Below are 18,977 nucleotides of genomic sequence, written 5' to 3' on the forward strand. Positions count from 1 at the left end.
CCTGTGGAACTCTTTGTCTGTAGCAAATGACAATAGAAGAGATTTCTTTCTGGTCCTGTGTACATTGTCAGTGAGGTGCACTAAGGTGTTGGTGTTATCACTACAACTTCGCCCTGGGACAAAGCCGGCTTGTTTAGGCTGTATAATCCCTGGTATAACCTCGCCCAGTTTCTGGGCCAGCATATTTGTAAATATTCTGACATTAGTACTTGTTAGAAATGGGGTTTCTGGTTGGCTAGGGTATGCACCTTAGCCAGGCAGAACCCACCACTTTAGTCAGGGCGAGCAAGATACATACAAAAGATAACCTGTGCTCACTCCCTGGTAACTTGGCAGAGAGCAATCAGGCTTATTCTCAGAAGTCATGCGTAGAACATTTGCGCAACACACCAGTGACACAATAAATACACCACTAAAGAGAGTCCACACAGGGTTATATAAAAATATATGCCTCCTGTATTCTAGATTCCATAGGCCTACACCATGACATGCTCAGTGTGTAGGTCCAGCTGGCGTGGGGCACCTTTGAGGGGGTTCTTGTGAGCCGACTGTCAATAGAACCCTGGAATCCCAGGCTTTCCTAGGGATCTCGGCCCTACCGCGAAGAGGGAAGTGGCTTTCCAGCTGGCCTCGGCACAGGGGTTGCAGTACCGGTCCACGGACTTGTCGGGATTTAAAAAGGCTTCTGTTGGGCTAGGGCGGTGCCAGTCCCCGGCGAGGCACCTGCCCTTGGGTCACATAAAATGCAGCGCTCACCATTCACGGGAGGAAGAGACTCCCCTGAGCTAGCAAACTTTGGACCAAGGTGAAGTGCTCCTCCTGCGCTGTTGTGTGAGAGCAGGTAGTCCAAATCCAGCGCTCACCACACGCTTTTCCAGTATAACCCCAACAGGATATTGCTCCCCAGGCGCTTTTTATATTCTTGTAGGACCAGGGCCAGCAAAGGCACATCAATAGTCTCACGCTGGCCCCTGAGAGAACACAAGGGGACACCCAGCAGGAGCAGGCAGACCAGCACAGAAGATTACCTTTGTAGCAGGGTGGCAGACCCTCTCAGGTCTGAGGTGACAGGTCAGACCAACATAGCCAGTACTCCAATTGCGGTTCCTCCTACCAGGCCCACAGAACCTTGGCAGTCTAGAGTAGGGAACAGGATGGCAGCAGGGCAACATACAGAAAACCAATCCAGATGAGTCCTTTGGGTCACCCAGTAGACAACAGGAGCAGGGCAGCAAAAGAAGTGCAGTCCAGATGAGTCCCTTGCACAGTCCATCAGTCCCTCTGGCAGAGGTCCCAGTTCCAAAAGTGCTCTAGAATCAGAGGGCTACAGCCCCTCTACTTATACTCAGAAATGCCTTTGTTTAGGGGGGGTTACGACAAAAATGCCCTTTCAAGTAAAGCACAACACCATTTCAACCTAGCCCTGTCTCCAGACATCAGTAGGGGGTAATCAGTCTATTGTGTGAGGCCAGGACGCAGCCTCCCTTGCCCCAGCCCAGGAAGACCTATCAGTATACAGACGCCTCTTCTGTCACACCCAGCCCCTCCTGTGTGATGGTTTCTGGAAAGTATGCACCAAGAGGAGCTGTCACTCTGCCCCTGACGTGGATTGGAGTCAGGCTGCAAAGCACTAGAGTAATAAGCACAGAGAAATGCCTGCTTTCTAGAAAGGACATTTCTATGAGAGTAATAAAAAATCCTCCATTAATAAGCAGGATTCCTCATTACCATTCCAGACATTCCACACATGCCGAAGCTACTCCTCATAGATCAGTAATTACCACTTAGCTACATGTTAGGGCATTTGCAATGCAATCCTATGAGAGGAGCAACACTCACAGTAGTGGGAAACTAAATAGGCTGTTTGTCACGACTAGGACATGTAACACATACAGACATATATCCTACTTTTTACATACACAGCACCCTGCCCGTAGGGCTATCTAGGGCCTACCTTAGTGATGACGTAGGTGTAGTAAAAGTTTAATTTAGGCCTTGGCAAGTGGTTTGACTTGCCAAATTAGTGTGGCAGTAAACTGTGCACGTAGGCCCTGCAGTGACAAATCCGAGACATGTTTGAAAGGCTACTTCTGTGGGTGGCCCAGTCTGCACTGCAGGCCCACTAGTAGCATTTAATTTACAGGCCCTGGGTATATGGTATACCAGTTTACAAGGGATTTACAGGTAAATTAAATAAGCCAAACAGGTGTGAACCAATCATACCGAGTTGTAGGGGAGACAGCACATGCACTTTAGCACTCATTATTAGTGGTAAAGTGCCCAGAGTTCTAAAGCCAACAAAAAGATTGTCAGGAAAAAAAAGGAGGAGGAAGACAAAATGTTTGGAGCTAATCCTGCAGAAAGGGCCATTTCCAACAGTACTGAACAGGGATATTGGCCTATATGAGCTGCTTTGCTGTTTATCTTTCCTGGGTTTGTATATCATGGTAATTATTGCAAGGCCATGGAGCCTTTTATGAACAAGGATTTCATGAATGTATTGTAAAGGTTTGTCAGAATTGGCTCCAGCTGTTTTGAGAGTGTTTTTTTTAGAATTAGACTGAACATCCACTGGGACCAGGGGGGTTTACTAGTTTTAAGATTGCCGATGGCTTTGAGGACTTTGGTTATGTGAATTGGTTGCTCTAGGGCTGCTTCCTGCTCAGATGAAAGGTTAATTATGGGGACCTGGGCAAGATATTTCCCAATATTTCCAATTGGTAGTTCTTCAGGGGTGTATAAGTCTTCATAGAATTCCTGCAACACCTCTGTTATTTCGAGATCTGAGGTTTTAATGAGGCCTGCCTTATTTTCAACATGGTTATTCTAACTGTTTTGAATTTGCCATACAATTTGCAAGCCCGTAGTTTACCCACTTTGTTGTGACAATCATAATAACACTGTTTGGTTTTGAAGAGTAAATATTCAGCATTGCCTGCATCTAAAGCCCTCACCTGTGCCCTAACAGGTATCCTGTTCTGCTACATTTTCTGTGAATGTGTCTGTTATGCATCCTTTCTAAATCCCTCAGCTGGGGCTTTAATTGAGCATGTTTCTCTTTCCTCTCTTTATTAAGCTGCCCAACATGCACATAAATTGGCCTCATATTAGAGCTTTTAGAAAATCCCATCCAGCCTGTGGAAGCCTTATTGTTATATGTAAGGCCATGTCACTCCAGTTGTCCTTCCTCAATCTAATCTGCTTCACTCCAGTTTGCCCCACTCCAATCCAAAGCAATCTACACCACTCTAAAACAATCTGTCCCACTCCTATCCAAAAGTCTGCCCTATTCCCATCTACCCCACTTCAGTCTGCCCCAATTCAACCCAAAACAGTCTGCCCCCTTCCAATCCAAAACAATCTGCCCCACTTCTATCCAACACAATCAGCCCTACTCCATTCCTCCACACTCCTGTCTGCCCTACTTCAATACAAAACAACCTGTCCCACTCGAGTTCCCCCACTCCAATGTGCCCCACTCCACTCCAAAACAATCTGCCACACTCCAGTCCACCACACTCAAATGTGCCCCACTCCAATCAAATCCGCCCCAATCCAGTCTGCCCCACTCCAATCCAGAACAATATGACCCTCTCCAGTCCAATCATCCTCACCTCACCCTAATCCAAACCCCCGCTCCTTCCCAATTCACGCCACTCAAATGCACCCCACTCCCATTCAGTCCACCCCACCCTAACGCAATCTACCCCACTCCAGTCGACCCAATTCCTATACACTAATACAACCTGCCCCACTCCAATCCAAAACAATCTGCCTCACTCGAATCCAAAATAGTCTGTCCCACTCCAAATCGCCCCACTCCAATCCATTTCAATCTGCCACACTCCACCCTTCCCCACTCAAATCCAAAACAACCCACTCCAACCCAAGACAATCCGCTCGCTCCAGTGCACCCCACTCCACTCCACCCACTCCATACAATTCACCCCACTCCAATCCACCCCACTCAACTTGAATCCAGTGCACCCCATCACAATCCATTCCATCCAAATCCAGTCCAATCTATCCCACTCCAATCCACTGCACCTCACCCCAATCCAATCCACCCCACCCCACCCCAATCCACTTCAGTCCTAACTACCCCACTCCAGTCCGATGCACCCCACTCCAATCCAACCCACCCTACTCCATACATCTCACCCCACTCCAATCCAACCCACCCTACTCCAATACAACCCAACCCACACTAATCCAATCCACCCCACTCCAATCAAGTCCACTGCTACTCAATCCACTTCAATCTAGTTGACGCTCACCACTCCAATTTATCTCACTCCAATCCAATCCACAATAATCCACCCCACTCTAGTCCAATCCAGTCCACATTAATCCACCCTAATCCAGTCGAAACAACCCAACTACCTTAGTCTACTCCACTCCAATCCACTCCAATCAGTCCACCACACACCAATCCACCACACTCCAGGCAATCCAATCTAATCCAATCCACCCCACTCCACTTCAGTTCACCCCACCCAGCTCCAATCCATGCCACACCTATCCAATCCACCTCAGTTCAATTCGCCACACTCAATCCAATCCACCACGTCCTTCCCTAATCCACCCCACTCAGTCCAGTTCTGCCCACTCAGTCCAATCCTCCCCACTCAATCCAGTCTACCCCACTCAATCCATTCCGCTCTAATCCAGTTGACCCCACCACACACCACCACAATACATTCCACCCCACCCCATTCCACCCCACCCCATTTCAATCCACCCCACTCCAGTCTAATCCATCCCACCCACGCTGATCCAATTCACCCCACTACAGTCCACCCCAATCCAACCCACCCATCTCAGTTCGGTCAACCCCACTACAACCCAGTCTATTCACCCCACCCACCTCAATGCAATCCACCCCACTCTAATCCACCCCGCCCTAATACCCCAATCCAATCCACCATAATGCAGTCCCATAGATCTTACTCTAATCCAACTCACTCAATCCATCCCACTGCAGCCCACCACACCTCAGCCCAAACCACTCTACCCCACTCCAATCCACCCCGCTCCACTCACTCCAATCCACCGCTCCCTCTTCAATCCACCCCACTCTCTTCAATCCACCCCACTCTATCCCAATCCAATCCACCCCATCCAACACCACCACAATCCAATCCGCCCTGGTCCACCCCATCCCATTTCAATCCACCACACTTCAATCCACCTCACTCCAATCCGCCCCAATTAAGTGCACCCCACGCCATTCCAATTCACGGTAGTCCAATCCACCCCACCCCAGTTCACCCCACTACAACCCAGTCCATCCACCCGACCCCACTACAATCCAACCCACCTCATTCCAATCCACCCCAGTCCAATTCAACACACCCTACTCCAATCAACTCCAACCCACTGCAATCCAATCCATCCCACGGCAGCCCACTACACCCCTATTCAGTCCTCCCCACTTCAGTCTACCCTAACCCACCCCACTCACTCCAGTACACCCCACATCCCACCATCCCAGTTCAGTCCACCCCACCCCACTCCAATCCAATCCAAACCACCCCACTCCAATCCAATTCCATCCCACTGCAATCCAGTGGAGTCCACCCCACTCCAATCCAGTCTACCCCATGCCAATCCAATCCCCCCCACTCTAGTCCAGTCTAATCCGCCCAACTCCGGTCCAGTGCACCCTACCCCAGTCTAGTTCACCCCACCCCAGCCCTATCTCTCTAGTCCAACCCACCCGGCCCAATCCAATACGATCCACCCCGCTCGAGCCCACCCCATTCCAATTCACCTCACCCCATTTCAGTCTACCCCACTGCAATCCAATCCACCTCACTCTACTCCACTCCAATCTACCCCACTAACTCAGTCCACTCCAACCCATCCACACTATTTCACCCCACTCTACAACACTCTCTGCCGTTGGACCACTAAACTCTACTCAACTCTGTGACACTCTGCTTCTCCTACTCCACTCTACAACACTCCAACAAATCCACTTTACTACACTCTGCTCCCCCACTCCACTCTGACACTCCACACCAGTAACTTTTAGCCATGCTGGACAGCTGCCACTCTGGTGTATAACATGGCGAAACACATTGCCAAAGCCAATAGCTCTTGTATAGGCGAGAGCTATTGGCTTTGCCAATTTGTGATTGGTTTTATTTTTGGTTGTTTCACTATCTTTGACGCAAGGCTTTGATCACCAAGTTTTGAGTTGTTGTGCTGTAAGTTTAACTAACAGGGTGTGTTTCTGCTCATGTTCCTGCCTCAAAATCTTTACAAAGGATTCCTGGTCTCGCAAGGTAGTCGGCCATCACTTGAATATTTTAGGATAGTCCGCTAGCAGCCTTGTTCTGGGCCTGCTATCGTATGCCTGCCTTCACTCTTCCACTTGGCTGGTACGTAACTTAGGAAGTTACACTTAAGAAGTGGGTGAACTGTTTGGGCTGCAGCATCGGGCATTACTTGCGTTCTCCTTACTTTTGTGGATCCATTGTGCGAATAAAGGGATATCCAAGGGAGTGAGACCTTGTTTGCTGTACCCCTTTTGTGCTGCCTGGTTGCTTTGAGCATTGCTTGCTTCCTTCAAGTTCCTTCTATCGTCTCTGTGTGTGTGTCTCACTTGGAGGGGGGGTTGCGGGGGCTATGTTGCAGTGGCTCATTAACACAGGGGGAAAGCCTGAATTGTCAGTGGCCCCTCTTCTGCCTTCTCATATACACTGTCCCCCCCCAGTAATTCCCAGAGAGGGGCATTACACCCCCAGAACTCCTCACATACAGTCTCCTAGATCATTTTGTATTTCAAAGCGTCCTGTTTAGTTTGCTCTCCTCAGCTTTTTTCTTTGTGTCTCTTCTGTTGCTCATAAGGTGAGGCTCTCTTCTCCACTTTTGGGCCCACAGTGCATACCTGAGGACTGACTGCAGGACTAACATCCTATTTGTGGCATATTCGTTCATCCCAGGCAGAGATAGCTCATCGTGACTCGCTCTTTCATCCAAGTGCTTCTCAGGCCCACACCCATGGGTCTGTGCTTACAGTGCTGGGCGGTCGTAGTTGGAGTCAGTGGCTGGAGTCCCAGTGACCTCTCTGCAGCAGGCCTTAAAGGCCTGTTCTAGCCTCCTGAGAGTTCCCCCTGCTCCCCACAGCTTCTTATCAGGGTGGGCTCCACCATAGGTATTGCAGTTCTGTCCCCATTAGCTGATTCTTTTGGGGCTGCTGCAGACCTTGAGATTGTCTCCTAACTTCAGCAGTCTGCCGCTGCTCCCACTTATTGCGGTCAAGGGGCTACAACTGCTTCTCTGCTCATAATCTGACAGTAATCAGAAGCATCTGACTAGCAGAGGACAGGGGCCCTGCCAGTTCAAGTCCATTCACCATTGCATGTTTGTGCTCTGGGGGTGTGTAATTAGAGGTTATTTGTATCTGCCGAGTGAAAGGGAGGAAAAGATGCCCTGCCTTGCCCCATCTTGGCCACACCCCTAAAATTGTTTTTCTTTGCAATTAGTAAAGTTTTTTTGCATCATTATGTTTGCAATATGTATTGAAGGCATTTATAGATCAAAAAAGCTTTACAGTGCAGATACTTTCGAGAATTATTTGCTTACTTTCAAGATACTTTTTTATAGTTTTTAAATTTACACAAAATTGTTAAAGATTAGATAAAGAAAAAACTATATAAATGTGAACTAAAATTAATAGGTCGGAACAAATCTTTCCAGTAATCTCTATTTTTAGGAATATGCATTTTATATTTTTATTTGTCAAAATATTGATATTGAAAAATGTGTGCGAATAAAAATGCTCAGAGGAACCTTATTTTGTACCTTAAACAAAGAAACAGTACAAGGTCATTCAGTGTTGAACCATGAAAAATCTAAAAATCCAGATTCGAGACAGCTCCCACTCTACTGTATTCAACACATTGATACTGTAGTTAATATGGGGCTGGACCCATAGAAGTCTATTTTAAAAATCAGCACCAATTGCTTTTTTTGTTTTGTTACTCAGAGCTGTTTTAATCATGTACACAAAATACATAGATTGTGATGTTATAAACTCCTGAACTGTATAAAAAGGACACATACCTATGGCGTGGCTGTCAAGTGGCCGCAGAGCTTGAAGGATCAAGTCAATGGGGTGTGTATTGTTTTAAACCAGGCTTCTCCAACCAGTGGATCTGAGCTACCAGTAGCTCCCAGACACCCTCAGAATAGCTCACAGCCTAGACTTCATTTTTAAAGAAGCACAGGGTCACATTTTTCCATTTAAAGTTGAGGGAAGGCTGAGCAAATTTAACATGATCATCAGACTGCAGATAGCAAGGCCTGATAATGAGCAGTGCTAGAGTCAAATTTATGACCCAGGTCACAGAGGTGAAGAACTGAAGCACTAAGATATTTAACTCTCAAATAAAAGCCCTTGTCAGCTCAACATTGGAGGTGGGAACAATATGATGCTTCTCAATGCTTTTAAATTAGAGAAAATTAAAATGAAAAGTTACCTTATGATTAAGTTAACTTTTAATATTCTCATTTTTCCCCCAAAGTGTTGCATTTATAAACAGCAGGTCTCTTGTTCCCCATGGCCAGTAGAGCACATGCCATATTTATATCTGAAAAATAGTCATTTTGTGAATGGTAGAAAATTAAAGTGCAGAAAAATGTTCCACATTATGAAAATGTTTGTACTTTAAATTTGTACAATTTAAAAAACGATTGTATGTTTGTGTTATACATGTAACGGTGCCACATATGGCGAAAGGTATGTCCTGTGCCACAAGCACACATGACACAGTCTCTCTATTACCTATACACATATATCCCATTCATATGCACACATGTTCATACATCCCGAAAGACCACACTCACCGACATACATGGCGGCCCCTAGTCAAAGTATTTTGTTCAAACCATAGTATCTGGGTCTATGGACATTAGGCTTATAGTCAAAGAAGCTGGGTGTGAGGGTGTCTGGTAATAATGCACGACTTGTAGCTACATGATACCTTCAGTTGCACATGATGATTTTCACTGATCAGAAGTAGCTCTTCATACAGAAAAGGTTGGAACCCCTGTTTTAAACTGTGCTGTAATGCAGTGTTTTTGAATGTCTGCCCTTATATTTTTCTAATAGTCGATCTTAATTTTCTCAGAAATATGCTGATTGCTCGCATCTCATTGCAAAGAAAGTTTCTAAAAGTGAGAAATGGTTAGCAGCTTGTGCAGCAGGTACGTCCATTGCTAAATACATAATGCTAAATTTGGATTCGTTGAATTTTTGCATAATTGCCAAAGCTGATATCCATGTTTCAAAAATATTTGTTACTAATAACCACATGCATTCATTGCTGTTTGTGTACTAGGAAAACAACCATTTGGTTCAGGTAGGTGGGGCCTAAGATGTATAGTGCCTTGAATGTTTGTGTGAAGAGTTTGAAATGAGTGCACTTGTTTGTTGGGAGCCAGTGGAGCTCCCTGAGGTGTGGTGCGAGTTATGTGTGGGAGGTGAGGATGAGTCTGCCTGCCCAGTTCCAGATGGTTTGTAGTCCTCTGTTGCTTGATGTTTCCGAAGACCAACTTGCTAGTGACTAGGGTGTGAGTGACAGTTTTTCTAGTGTTGCTTGGGAGCCTTTTGAAGATCTTCCTTACAATCTTCACGGTGTGGTAGGAAGATGCAGTGCTGATGTTGACGTGTGCTGTAATATCCAACTTGCTGTTGATTCCAAGGGTGTGGGTCTGAGCTTGGCTAGCAACCAGTTGGAGTCTCATGGCTAGGTGTTCTTACCAAGGGTCACTACTTCTGTCTTGTTGGTGTTGAGCTTGAGACAGTTGGCTTTCATCCAGTTAGCGACTTTGGTCATGCAGGCTATGAACTTGTTCCTTGTGTTGGGGTCTTGTCCAAGAGGGAGAGTATGATTTGCATGTCTTTAGTGTAGGAGCAGTTGTTGGTATTGTGTGCATGGATGATGTTGGCTAGAGGGATCATGTATGCGGTGAAGAGGGTGACGCTGGAGCAAAGAACCTTGAGGCAGTCTTAGTTATACACACCTGCAGGAAAGGATTAACACAATTTGAGTAGTTTTCATAACTAAGGCTCCCAAGGCACTATATAATCTGAATGACTGATAACATGCTAAGTGCTCAGTTTGGGTCTTTGATAATACATTTGCTTTTGAGAATCCATTGTGTGTACGTTGTTTGTACAACATGCATCACACTCTGTGACCTCTTGTGGTTCTGGTGGAGGGACTGATAAGCTTGAGATTGCTTTCTTTTAGAATTAAGTATGCTGAATGGAGGGAATGCATATGGTAGCACATTTACATACTTACAAACTGGGATAGATGCTGACCAGTTAGTGTTAAGTTAGGAGGCATGTAACTGTAGCTTACTTTTGTCTCTCTACATTTATTAGTTCTAGCACCAGTGGCTTAAGAAGGGCTCAGATCTGGGTGGAAGGTAATCGATTACATTACATTTTTAGTCTATTTTAGTTGCTATTTTTGAGTTATTATTAATCTTAAATTCTGCATGGTGTTTAGATACTTCCAGACCTTCTGCATAATATGGGGACTCAAAGCCTGCAATCCCGATTTTACTTCTTTGTTACTTTTAACAGCCTCACGTGGTGTCTGAGTATCCTGAGTAGCATGTTGATTTTGGTTAATCCAGAAGGAATTGTATTTTGTTGCTGTCATACCCAAACATTCCAAAACCCTTTACTGTTACTCTAATGATCACAGGATCCAGATCCAAATTTTCTTTGTCTTACTTGCTTATCAATCAGTCACCTACCCTTCATTTGCAAGATCACTGCAAGAGAGGTCTACCCACAACTCGAAGATGACATCAATGCCAGCAATTTCCTTCATGACAATCAATCTTGGCTTCATTTCATGCACAGCCCAGAGACACTAATCTAAAAAATATCCACACCATCGATATTTTTGTTGTAGCCATTTTGTACCAAGTTAAATCTAAACAGAGCTAGAAAGGATAAGATTTTGAGGCATGGGCCACAGATTCTCAGATTTCTGCAGATAAAGTAATGGCCTCTTTGATCGACTTTCAAGCCCTCCCTGTTGGAATCTGGCTTCATTTGCATGAGTAAATACTTCTATACTCTTTATTCAATAATCAAGACTGGCAGCAGAAACATGAGCAAAGTAAGAGTATGCTTAAAAACTTGGGCCTCGTGTATGACGAGTGTTTGCTTTCACAAACCCTCTGGTGCAATAAATCTGAGGGTTTGTGAGCGCTAAAAAACTTTTTGAAATGTACTAAGCCCATGTAATGATTCGGAAAAGGAATTCTGAATCGATAAATGGGTTTAGGGAACCATAAGGAATCAGTGTTTGGAAGGGAGGAGTAAAGGGTGTACCTTACAAATACTGATACTGAATGCCAGACTATTTTACCTCCACCTCAAAGGGGGCAGTAACCCATTCGCTAAGAGGATGGGGCCCATAAAAGACCCCATCCTTTTTGTGAATGTTGACAAAAATATTTAATTTAAAAGCAACCACAGACGTGATCTGCAGACCCCAGCAGGGTGCCTGCGACTGTAGCCAATCATAGGGAGTCACAAATTCTGAGCTACCTCATTAATATTTATGAGGTAGGCCGAATTGCGACCCTCTAAGATTTGGTAATTTGTGAACCGACCTACTAGTACATAGGGTGACTTGCAAAATACAAATGCACTATTAACAATGACTATTTTATTGCACCCATAAACTGTTTCTGCTTGTAACAGTGGGCTCATGTCATTTTTCTTTTACTTCGTCTATGATCTAGATAGTCTTCCTGCAGTCACATACATAAGCACGGAGACAAGGTGCTCTGATTTCATCTTTGTCCATTCTTTTTTTTGTTGGCTTTCCAAACATAATCCCTCATCTTTATGGAGTAAGGAGTAAAATGATGATTTGGTCACATGTCTCCTCTAGAAAGCTGTGTCTTAAATAATTCTATAAATTTGCTTTTGAGAACATTGCTTAGCGAGTAAGACAAGAAAAGAGGAACAATTTGTTTACTTGATACCAAAGCAGTAATTGCTTCTTATTCTAAAAATGGATTCGGTAAAGGTGTTTGCAATTTGTGCATCGACTTTTACTGAATAACTCAGGACGCGGAGGTGTTGTAGTTAAATTCCAACATAACAGGGGTAGTTAGGGTCAAGCATGCGAAATTATTTCATTTTTGATTGATCGTTTCAGTTACATGTACTGAATCCTCCGAAGGAAAACCTACTTTTCAACAGTGCCAAAACTCACTCTCAAGAAGCCCAAGCCACGGTTATACAGATAGAGTTGTCTTCTGTTACCGTGTGATTCATTCTATAGTCTCATTTTCCATATGTTGCACCCTTCGGAAAGGTTTGTGTGTGGGTAAAGTTAGGAGCAGAAGGGCTCTAATGCGACTTGTTGTGGAGTTTATAGATCTGATTTAGGCATATGCTGTTGCCCCGTTTGTATACTACAAAAATGTAATTTAAAGCTTGGGTTTGAGATTCACTTACCTAAGCTCTAATCTTTCAACTACAGGGGTTTGTGCTGAATTATCAGTGTTCTTAAAATTCTTAAACTCACTTTAAAGGTGAGGGGGCTTATACTAAAAAAAGAAAAAAAACAGGGAATCTGACTGTCTCATCTCTATTATTTCAAGTTGTAACCTTACATTCATTGACATTACTTTCTTTCAGTATATTTAATTTCCAAATTTTGTTTTGTAGGAAAATGGGTACTAACCGAGGAATATGTAATCGATAGTGTAAAAAGTGGCAGATGGCTTGATGAAACAACATATGAATGGGGCTCTACATTTGAAAAAGACTCCCAGATCAAATCTGCGCCCAAAAGATGGCGTGAAGAGTTAACCCTTACTGGGTCACCTGGTGCGTTCCACAGATGGAAAGTTGTGCTTCTTATTAAAGAAAGCGATAAACGAAGAGATGCGTTTCAAAGGTACGATTGGAAGGTTTCTGAAAATGTAGTGTTTTTAAAGCACTTCATAATTGTGTGTGGTACATCTGCTACCTTTGTGGTCCTTGCGCACAAGACGCACATCTGTCACTCACTCTAATAATATTGCAATAAAGGACGAGTAGGAGGTGGGCGAGGGAATATTGTTTGGCGGTGTACCTCCTGAATAGTATGTGTTCCTCTTATTGAATGTCTTAGTTATAAGACTTACTAAGGGGTTTAGAAGTTGATTGATTAGGTCTGAATAGCTTTGCGATTGTAACAATTGTAGGCATACATAATTGTACATATTAGGCAATGCCATAAAGTTTGCATTGACGTGCAAGTAGTAAAGTATACTTGGGTCTTGGATAGAAGTTAAAACGTAGCATGTTGATATATTTAAAACAACGTTTCAGCTATTTAATTGATAGAAATGTTTTTTTTTCCAACGAGTGCCTATAGAGTCATTTTTATTATAAGTGCCTGGTTAGCACTTCACCACAGGGCTGCCTTCTTTGGAAGATCATTTATTCATTCGGTAGCTCGTAAAAACATGACAACCTTGCTAATTATATGGCCAAAACAAGATTAAACAGCTTCATTATATATTGACCATGTACAACCTGTGAATAACTATGCTTTGTCCGTTTACATTGAAACATAAAAGTATTACTACATGTGAAATGAACAATGAATGGCATAATTAAGCATGCATTTGTGCCTCTTGTTTGCACTCATATATGCCTCTGGAGTATTCCACCTATTTGGGAGAGAAACAGGGTACCTTGCGCTGTGTTTCTTAGAAACACACTGCCAGCTCCTTCTTTTCACAGTGTAGGAGCTGGGCGCCTGCACACATGATAGTAGTCATTGCAAGTAATCGCGGCCCCCTTTCCCCTCCTTACCTTTTTTTAATTTAACTTTCGTGCTCCTTAGGTTCCCGCTCACGCTGCAAGTCACGGATTTCAGGGAATATGAAACATATCATAACCACAACTTTGTGGCAAGCCCTATATAGTACTGCCTTGAGTTGCTGAGGTCCTGGCACCCCATGACTGCTCTGAGGGATACTGGTGCCAGCCAGCCCATGGTGGTGGAAAGGTTGGTTTCCTCAGATCAGCGCACCGGTCAGATGTGTCTGGTAAGCCAGACCTTTGGGCATGACTTGGTCCACCCTATGGCACCCCTAGAATGGGCTGAGGAGGTGCCTTTTTTCTGCATTCCGGGAAATAAGTTACCACTGGTGTTAGAAGAGCTTGCAGGGGCAGCCGACCAGGGTACCCTGAAAGTGCAAGTTTCTGGGGGTACTACTCTTAAACATATGGAGGGGCCAGGTGTGGAAGGACTTATCTATGTCTCCTTTTCAGCCCCAGGGTGCAGATTCTAAACTGTAGAACCAGTCTCATGCAACCACCCGTGGAGTTGTAGAAACAGGGTGCCTATTACCCAGGGCAGTCTTCCCCCACTATGCAAAACCTCAGGTTAGAAGATTCTTAGGAGTAGTTAGGGAACTCCTTGCTGCCCGCAAGGCTGGAAGTGAGGTCTGCCCAAGCCCCACTGACAGTAGATGACCTGAGGCCTGGCTCTTGACACTGACAGCTGTCAGTGGATTCTGTGGATTGCTGTCCTTATGGACATAGTTTTCCCTGAGTTGAGGGAAGAAGACTGATCCAGGGGGTGGAATAGGCCACATCACTTTGTTGCTCACGATGGTGCTATCTGCCTATTGGGTTGCATCTGTGAGCAAAGTAAGGTTAGATGCTTCACAGATGGTGTCCACCAGTTAGGAGAAGGGTTCTACATGGGTCAGCCCAGTGGTCAGGAGAGTGTTGACAGCGATCCAACTGAGTTTAGAGGGGCATAGAACTCTCAAGTGCCACTGCAGAAGGGGCCCATTGTCCATGTTCTATCACCTAAGCACTGCCATTGCAGCTTGTAGTGCAGTTTTACACTGCCAGTTCAACTTGGCAAAATAAACCTTTTGCCTGTCCTCAACTATCCTTTTTAATACAAATAAACTACCCCTAATGTAAGCCCTAAGCAGCCCGTAGGGCAGGAAGCATTGTATTTAAAAACTAAGACGTGTTTATAAGTTCTACGTATCCTGGTAGTGAAAAACTCCTAAATTAGTTTTTCACTACTTTAAGGCATATCTCTCCTATAGGATAACATTGGATTACCTTATTACAATGTTCTTACTGACAGAAATAAAAAAATAATTTGCATCACAGTTGCCTCCCAAAATGTGTGTATCCTTTCAGAGTTCTGCTGGCAGGAAAAGCAACTATTTATGATCCAGACAATGCCGAAGAAGGAATTACCCATGTGTTCACAAACAACAGAAACGTTGTGTTAGAGCAAAAGAAAAATGTAATCCAGGCTCCGTACTACCCAGTGCAGTATCTTGGAGATTTTCTTTTAGAGGTATGTTGATAAACTAGATATATTAATTTACTATTTTGTAATTTATTTTTTGTGTCACCGTGTCAGTTTACAAGGTCTCTAATTGCAAAAACATCTGTTTAAATGTATTTAGTTTCTGCTTAATACAAGAGGTCATTTAAATTTTCACTTTTTAGGACCACACTCGAAGTTCCGTTGACCCCAGCCATTAATGAGGTAGTCTTCTCTAATAAACATTTGACAAATTGTACATAACCTGTTCACTTTCGTTGTACAGCCTTTATATTTATTTTGATATCATGTTTTACAGTAACTGGGATGAGATGTGTTATAGCGCAGATCCTTGGCTCATCTATTTCATAATAGTGAGTGATTGTATGCTGCTATAAGGTCGGTGAACCTTTTGACTCGGTTAGATTATATTGATTACAACATTGACTATTGACACATAAAACAACATCAAACAATAATAATCAACAAAGAATCAATATATGACGCACCTTGACCCATTTTGCCATGAATAACCACACCTTTTGGTATCAGTTAAAATATTTATTTCCCTATATTAACAGTGCTAAGGTCACGGAAATTATTCTCAACACCAAATGGTACAAATAAAGAAACATCACAGGCTGACGGATTGGCCTGATAAATATTAGTTTAAACAGAGAAAATAAATCAATGAACTCAATAGTTAGAACACAAATCAATAACATGAGTATCTGTGTAAGAGAGATAAAATACATTTTATTCAGTAATAAAACAATGTCAAATCATAGGCATAGAGGAAAAAACACCTCACTAACCTCAAATTAGCATTAGCATGTTGGGCATCATGCAAAAGGTTTAGTAACATAAATTTTGAAAACATCTAGCTATGACACCATCAGAAATAGCAGCAGAAATTAAAACAGTAGCAGCTGGTACCTGTAAAACAAAATACAAATACAATACATAGAATTCATACATTTACCTCTCCTTAAGGTAATCAGCAATCAGGTTTTAACTTCATCAGGGGGACATCAACGACAAGGGCAGGGAAAGGGGGTGATAATTCAGAATGTTGAATCTAAGTTCTTTGAACCATCAAGTTAATTATATGAGGCAGGCAGCATAGCACTACAGGCTCTAAGCATTGAGTGCTAAAGGAAGAACCAGCATCATTGCATGGAGCATAGAAAAATACATTTGAAATAATAAAATATCAGAATATCAGTAGACTGACTGGCAAAGCATGAAATGTCAAAGTGACAGATCATGCAAATGAGAAATGAAGTCTCTTGAAGACAGGAAGCACTGAATCCACAATGTCCGATTCTCAAACATTAAATTAAACTTGCTAAACTTCTGTGATTGGCTGAAAACTTCATAGGCACATAAATCATCCAATCACAAAACATTAGTTCATCTGAAAATATCCCAATACTAGCCTAAATGTTCTCTGCCTCTTCCGTTTTGCGTAAGCCCAAACGATATTAATGATTAGATCTGATGTATTTCCGCACTGTTCAGTGAAGGTCTTTGTTCAACACATTTCAGAATACACTTGCTGCCGGACGATAGGAAGAAGTAGAAACATTTTCCAAATCCGTTCTTCCCCTCGAGAGAAACACATTCCAATAGTATGAACACAGAATAAACTCATGATTAATAGAAAAGAAGCTTGTAATTCTACAGAATACAGTATACAGATACTTTAGCTCAGCTTGGCAGACAGATAACTACACGCTTTGACTTAGCTTGCTTGACTCACAACACAGAACACATGCTTTCAGTTCTTTTGGCAGACATTCAACATTATCTCTAACCTTGCTCTGCTAAAAGGCATCGCAGAAAAGTCAAGAAAGACTTGTATTATTTCAGCATTTATTTTTGCAAAGAACATGTTCTTAAAGAGACATAATATTTTTTCCCCTCATCACTGAGTTAACACATTTTATAAAACATGTACAGGCCTTTCACTTAATGGCGACCACTAAATAGGCACGCTTTTCATGTTAACATTCATTTTTAATTCAATGCATTTCTCATAATAGTACATACGTATGATTAGATAAGAATAATTATTCATGTCAAAATATCTGCGCTCACAGATGCAACACTCCAGGGAACAGCTTTTGCCCCTGCACTCCGTCATCGGAAATCTGACCTTATTGGAGGCTTTCCATGGGTGCGATGCATGGGGAGCTTTGGTCAGAGGCAGCCAGCTGCAAGAGGCTAACCAGAAAACTGCAGGGGGAAAGACAGAACACCGAGGCTGGACTGAAAGGCCCTGCAGTACCTCGTCTACTGAGCTCCCTGGTTCCTATAGGTGAATGTTTGAGCCATGAACTAGAAGCTAATTGGAGGAGAGATGACTGCCCTTTGTAGCCAGATCACTCCACAGAATGCCCTGAGGCTTCACCAGGGAATTTCCCAGTTTACACCATAGCTGAAGTTAGCACTAGCTTGTGCAGCATGGTGCGAAGTGTTTGAGACAGAGGTTAAGGCGTGGCAGAATCTGTTCCTATTGTTGTGTCTCTTGCACAGAGCAGAGTGTTTATTCCCCAATATTCGCAGTTCCTGAGATGTGGTTTCACATGGCTTCCCAAGAACGCATATAAGGTCCTTCATTAGTACACAGGATGTTACAAAGCGTGTTTGAAGGTTCAACTAGAGAAGGCATGGATTCAACGAGACAATGTGCTATTCAGAGCTGTAACTATGGGTAGATATTTAGTAGTGGACGTGGATTCACACACTGCATCATGGAGACTGTAGCATACTCTAGAAAAGGCACAGTAATATTGTGCAAGAATTTTTATTCTGGGCTATCGACACCATTGCAAGATAAAATGCAAGATACAATTTCAAGATAAACGTCACTTGTGATGGAATGACAAGCCTAGAAACAGTACTTGTGTTATGCTCTGACTAATTATGAGTCTTGAAATATCAGAGCAAACACAAAGTTACGACCTGACCTGATAACTGACTAGGTGAAGCACAGTCTTTTGAAGAAGTGGCTGAATCTAGGCCGCACCCTTGAACGTACCTTCCAGATAAATCAGTTTACTGTTTGTAGTATTACTGTGTTTGATATAACTAAAACGGTTCTAGAGGCCAGCAGGCATTAGGTGTGTGTATCACACAATATGCGTAGAAATTCCTAAAACTGTAAAAATCAACGTAGGTAATACTTTAACCACCAGGATTCTGTGTGCTTCACCAATGTACATGTGTAAAGCCATCTGCATCAAAGTTACTTGGACTTCAGGTGTGTGCATTACCAATGCCCACTGACAAATCTGTATGCCTCACAGGATCTGCTTGCTCATCACGTATGTAATGTAGCATATGTTCTGACGTCGTAGTCATCTCCCTCTACTGATGCTAAGGACAGGCTGCCGGAATATCAAGTCTCTGGCCTTCAGCAGAATGGTTCATTCAGGCCTACATGAGTTCTGCCAAATGGCGCAGCAACGGTTCCTTCTAGGTTGGTTCAATTATCCCACCATACTAAACAGCAGGCCCAGCTGGATCAGTGCAGCTGAAGCTGATTTTCCAACAGGAATCAACTTCCTCAGTGGATCATTGCACTGTTCCACATGCTTACCTTGTAGACTTCCCTCTTCTTTTGTT

The 18,977-nt window shown here is 43.5% G+C and overlaps 1 protein-coding gene across 3 annotated transcripts in view; it reads left to right on the forward strand.

The window, feature by feature from the left end:
- The window catches only part of SLF1 (SMC5-SMC6 complex localization factor 1), a 673,081-nt gene that overhangs the window by 32,366 nt on the left and 621,738 nt on the right, over positions 1-18,977 (forward strand). For all 3 annotated transcript variants that reach the window (XM_069225438.1, XM_069225455.1, XM_069225447.1), the window contains exons 3-5: positions 9,141-9,216; positions 12,722-12,953; positions 15,215-15,377. In XM_069225438.1, coding sequence (XP_069081539.1) covers positions 9,141-9,216; positions 12,722-12,953; positions 15,215-15,377 — 471 coding nt within the window. The remainder of the gene's footprint in view (positions 1-9,140; positions 9,217-12,721; positions 12,954-15,214; positions 15,378-18,977) is intronic.

This window comes from Pleurodeles waltl, chromosome 1_1, assembly GCF_031143425.1.
Source record: "Pleurodeles waltl isolate 20211129_DDA chromosome 1_1, aPleWal1.hap1.20221129, whole genome shotgun sequence".
NCBI lineage: Eukaryota > Metazoa > Chordata > Amphibia > Caudata > Salamandridae > Pleurodeles > Pleurodeles waltl.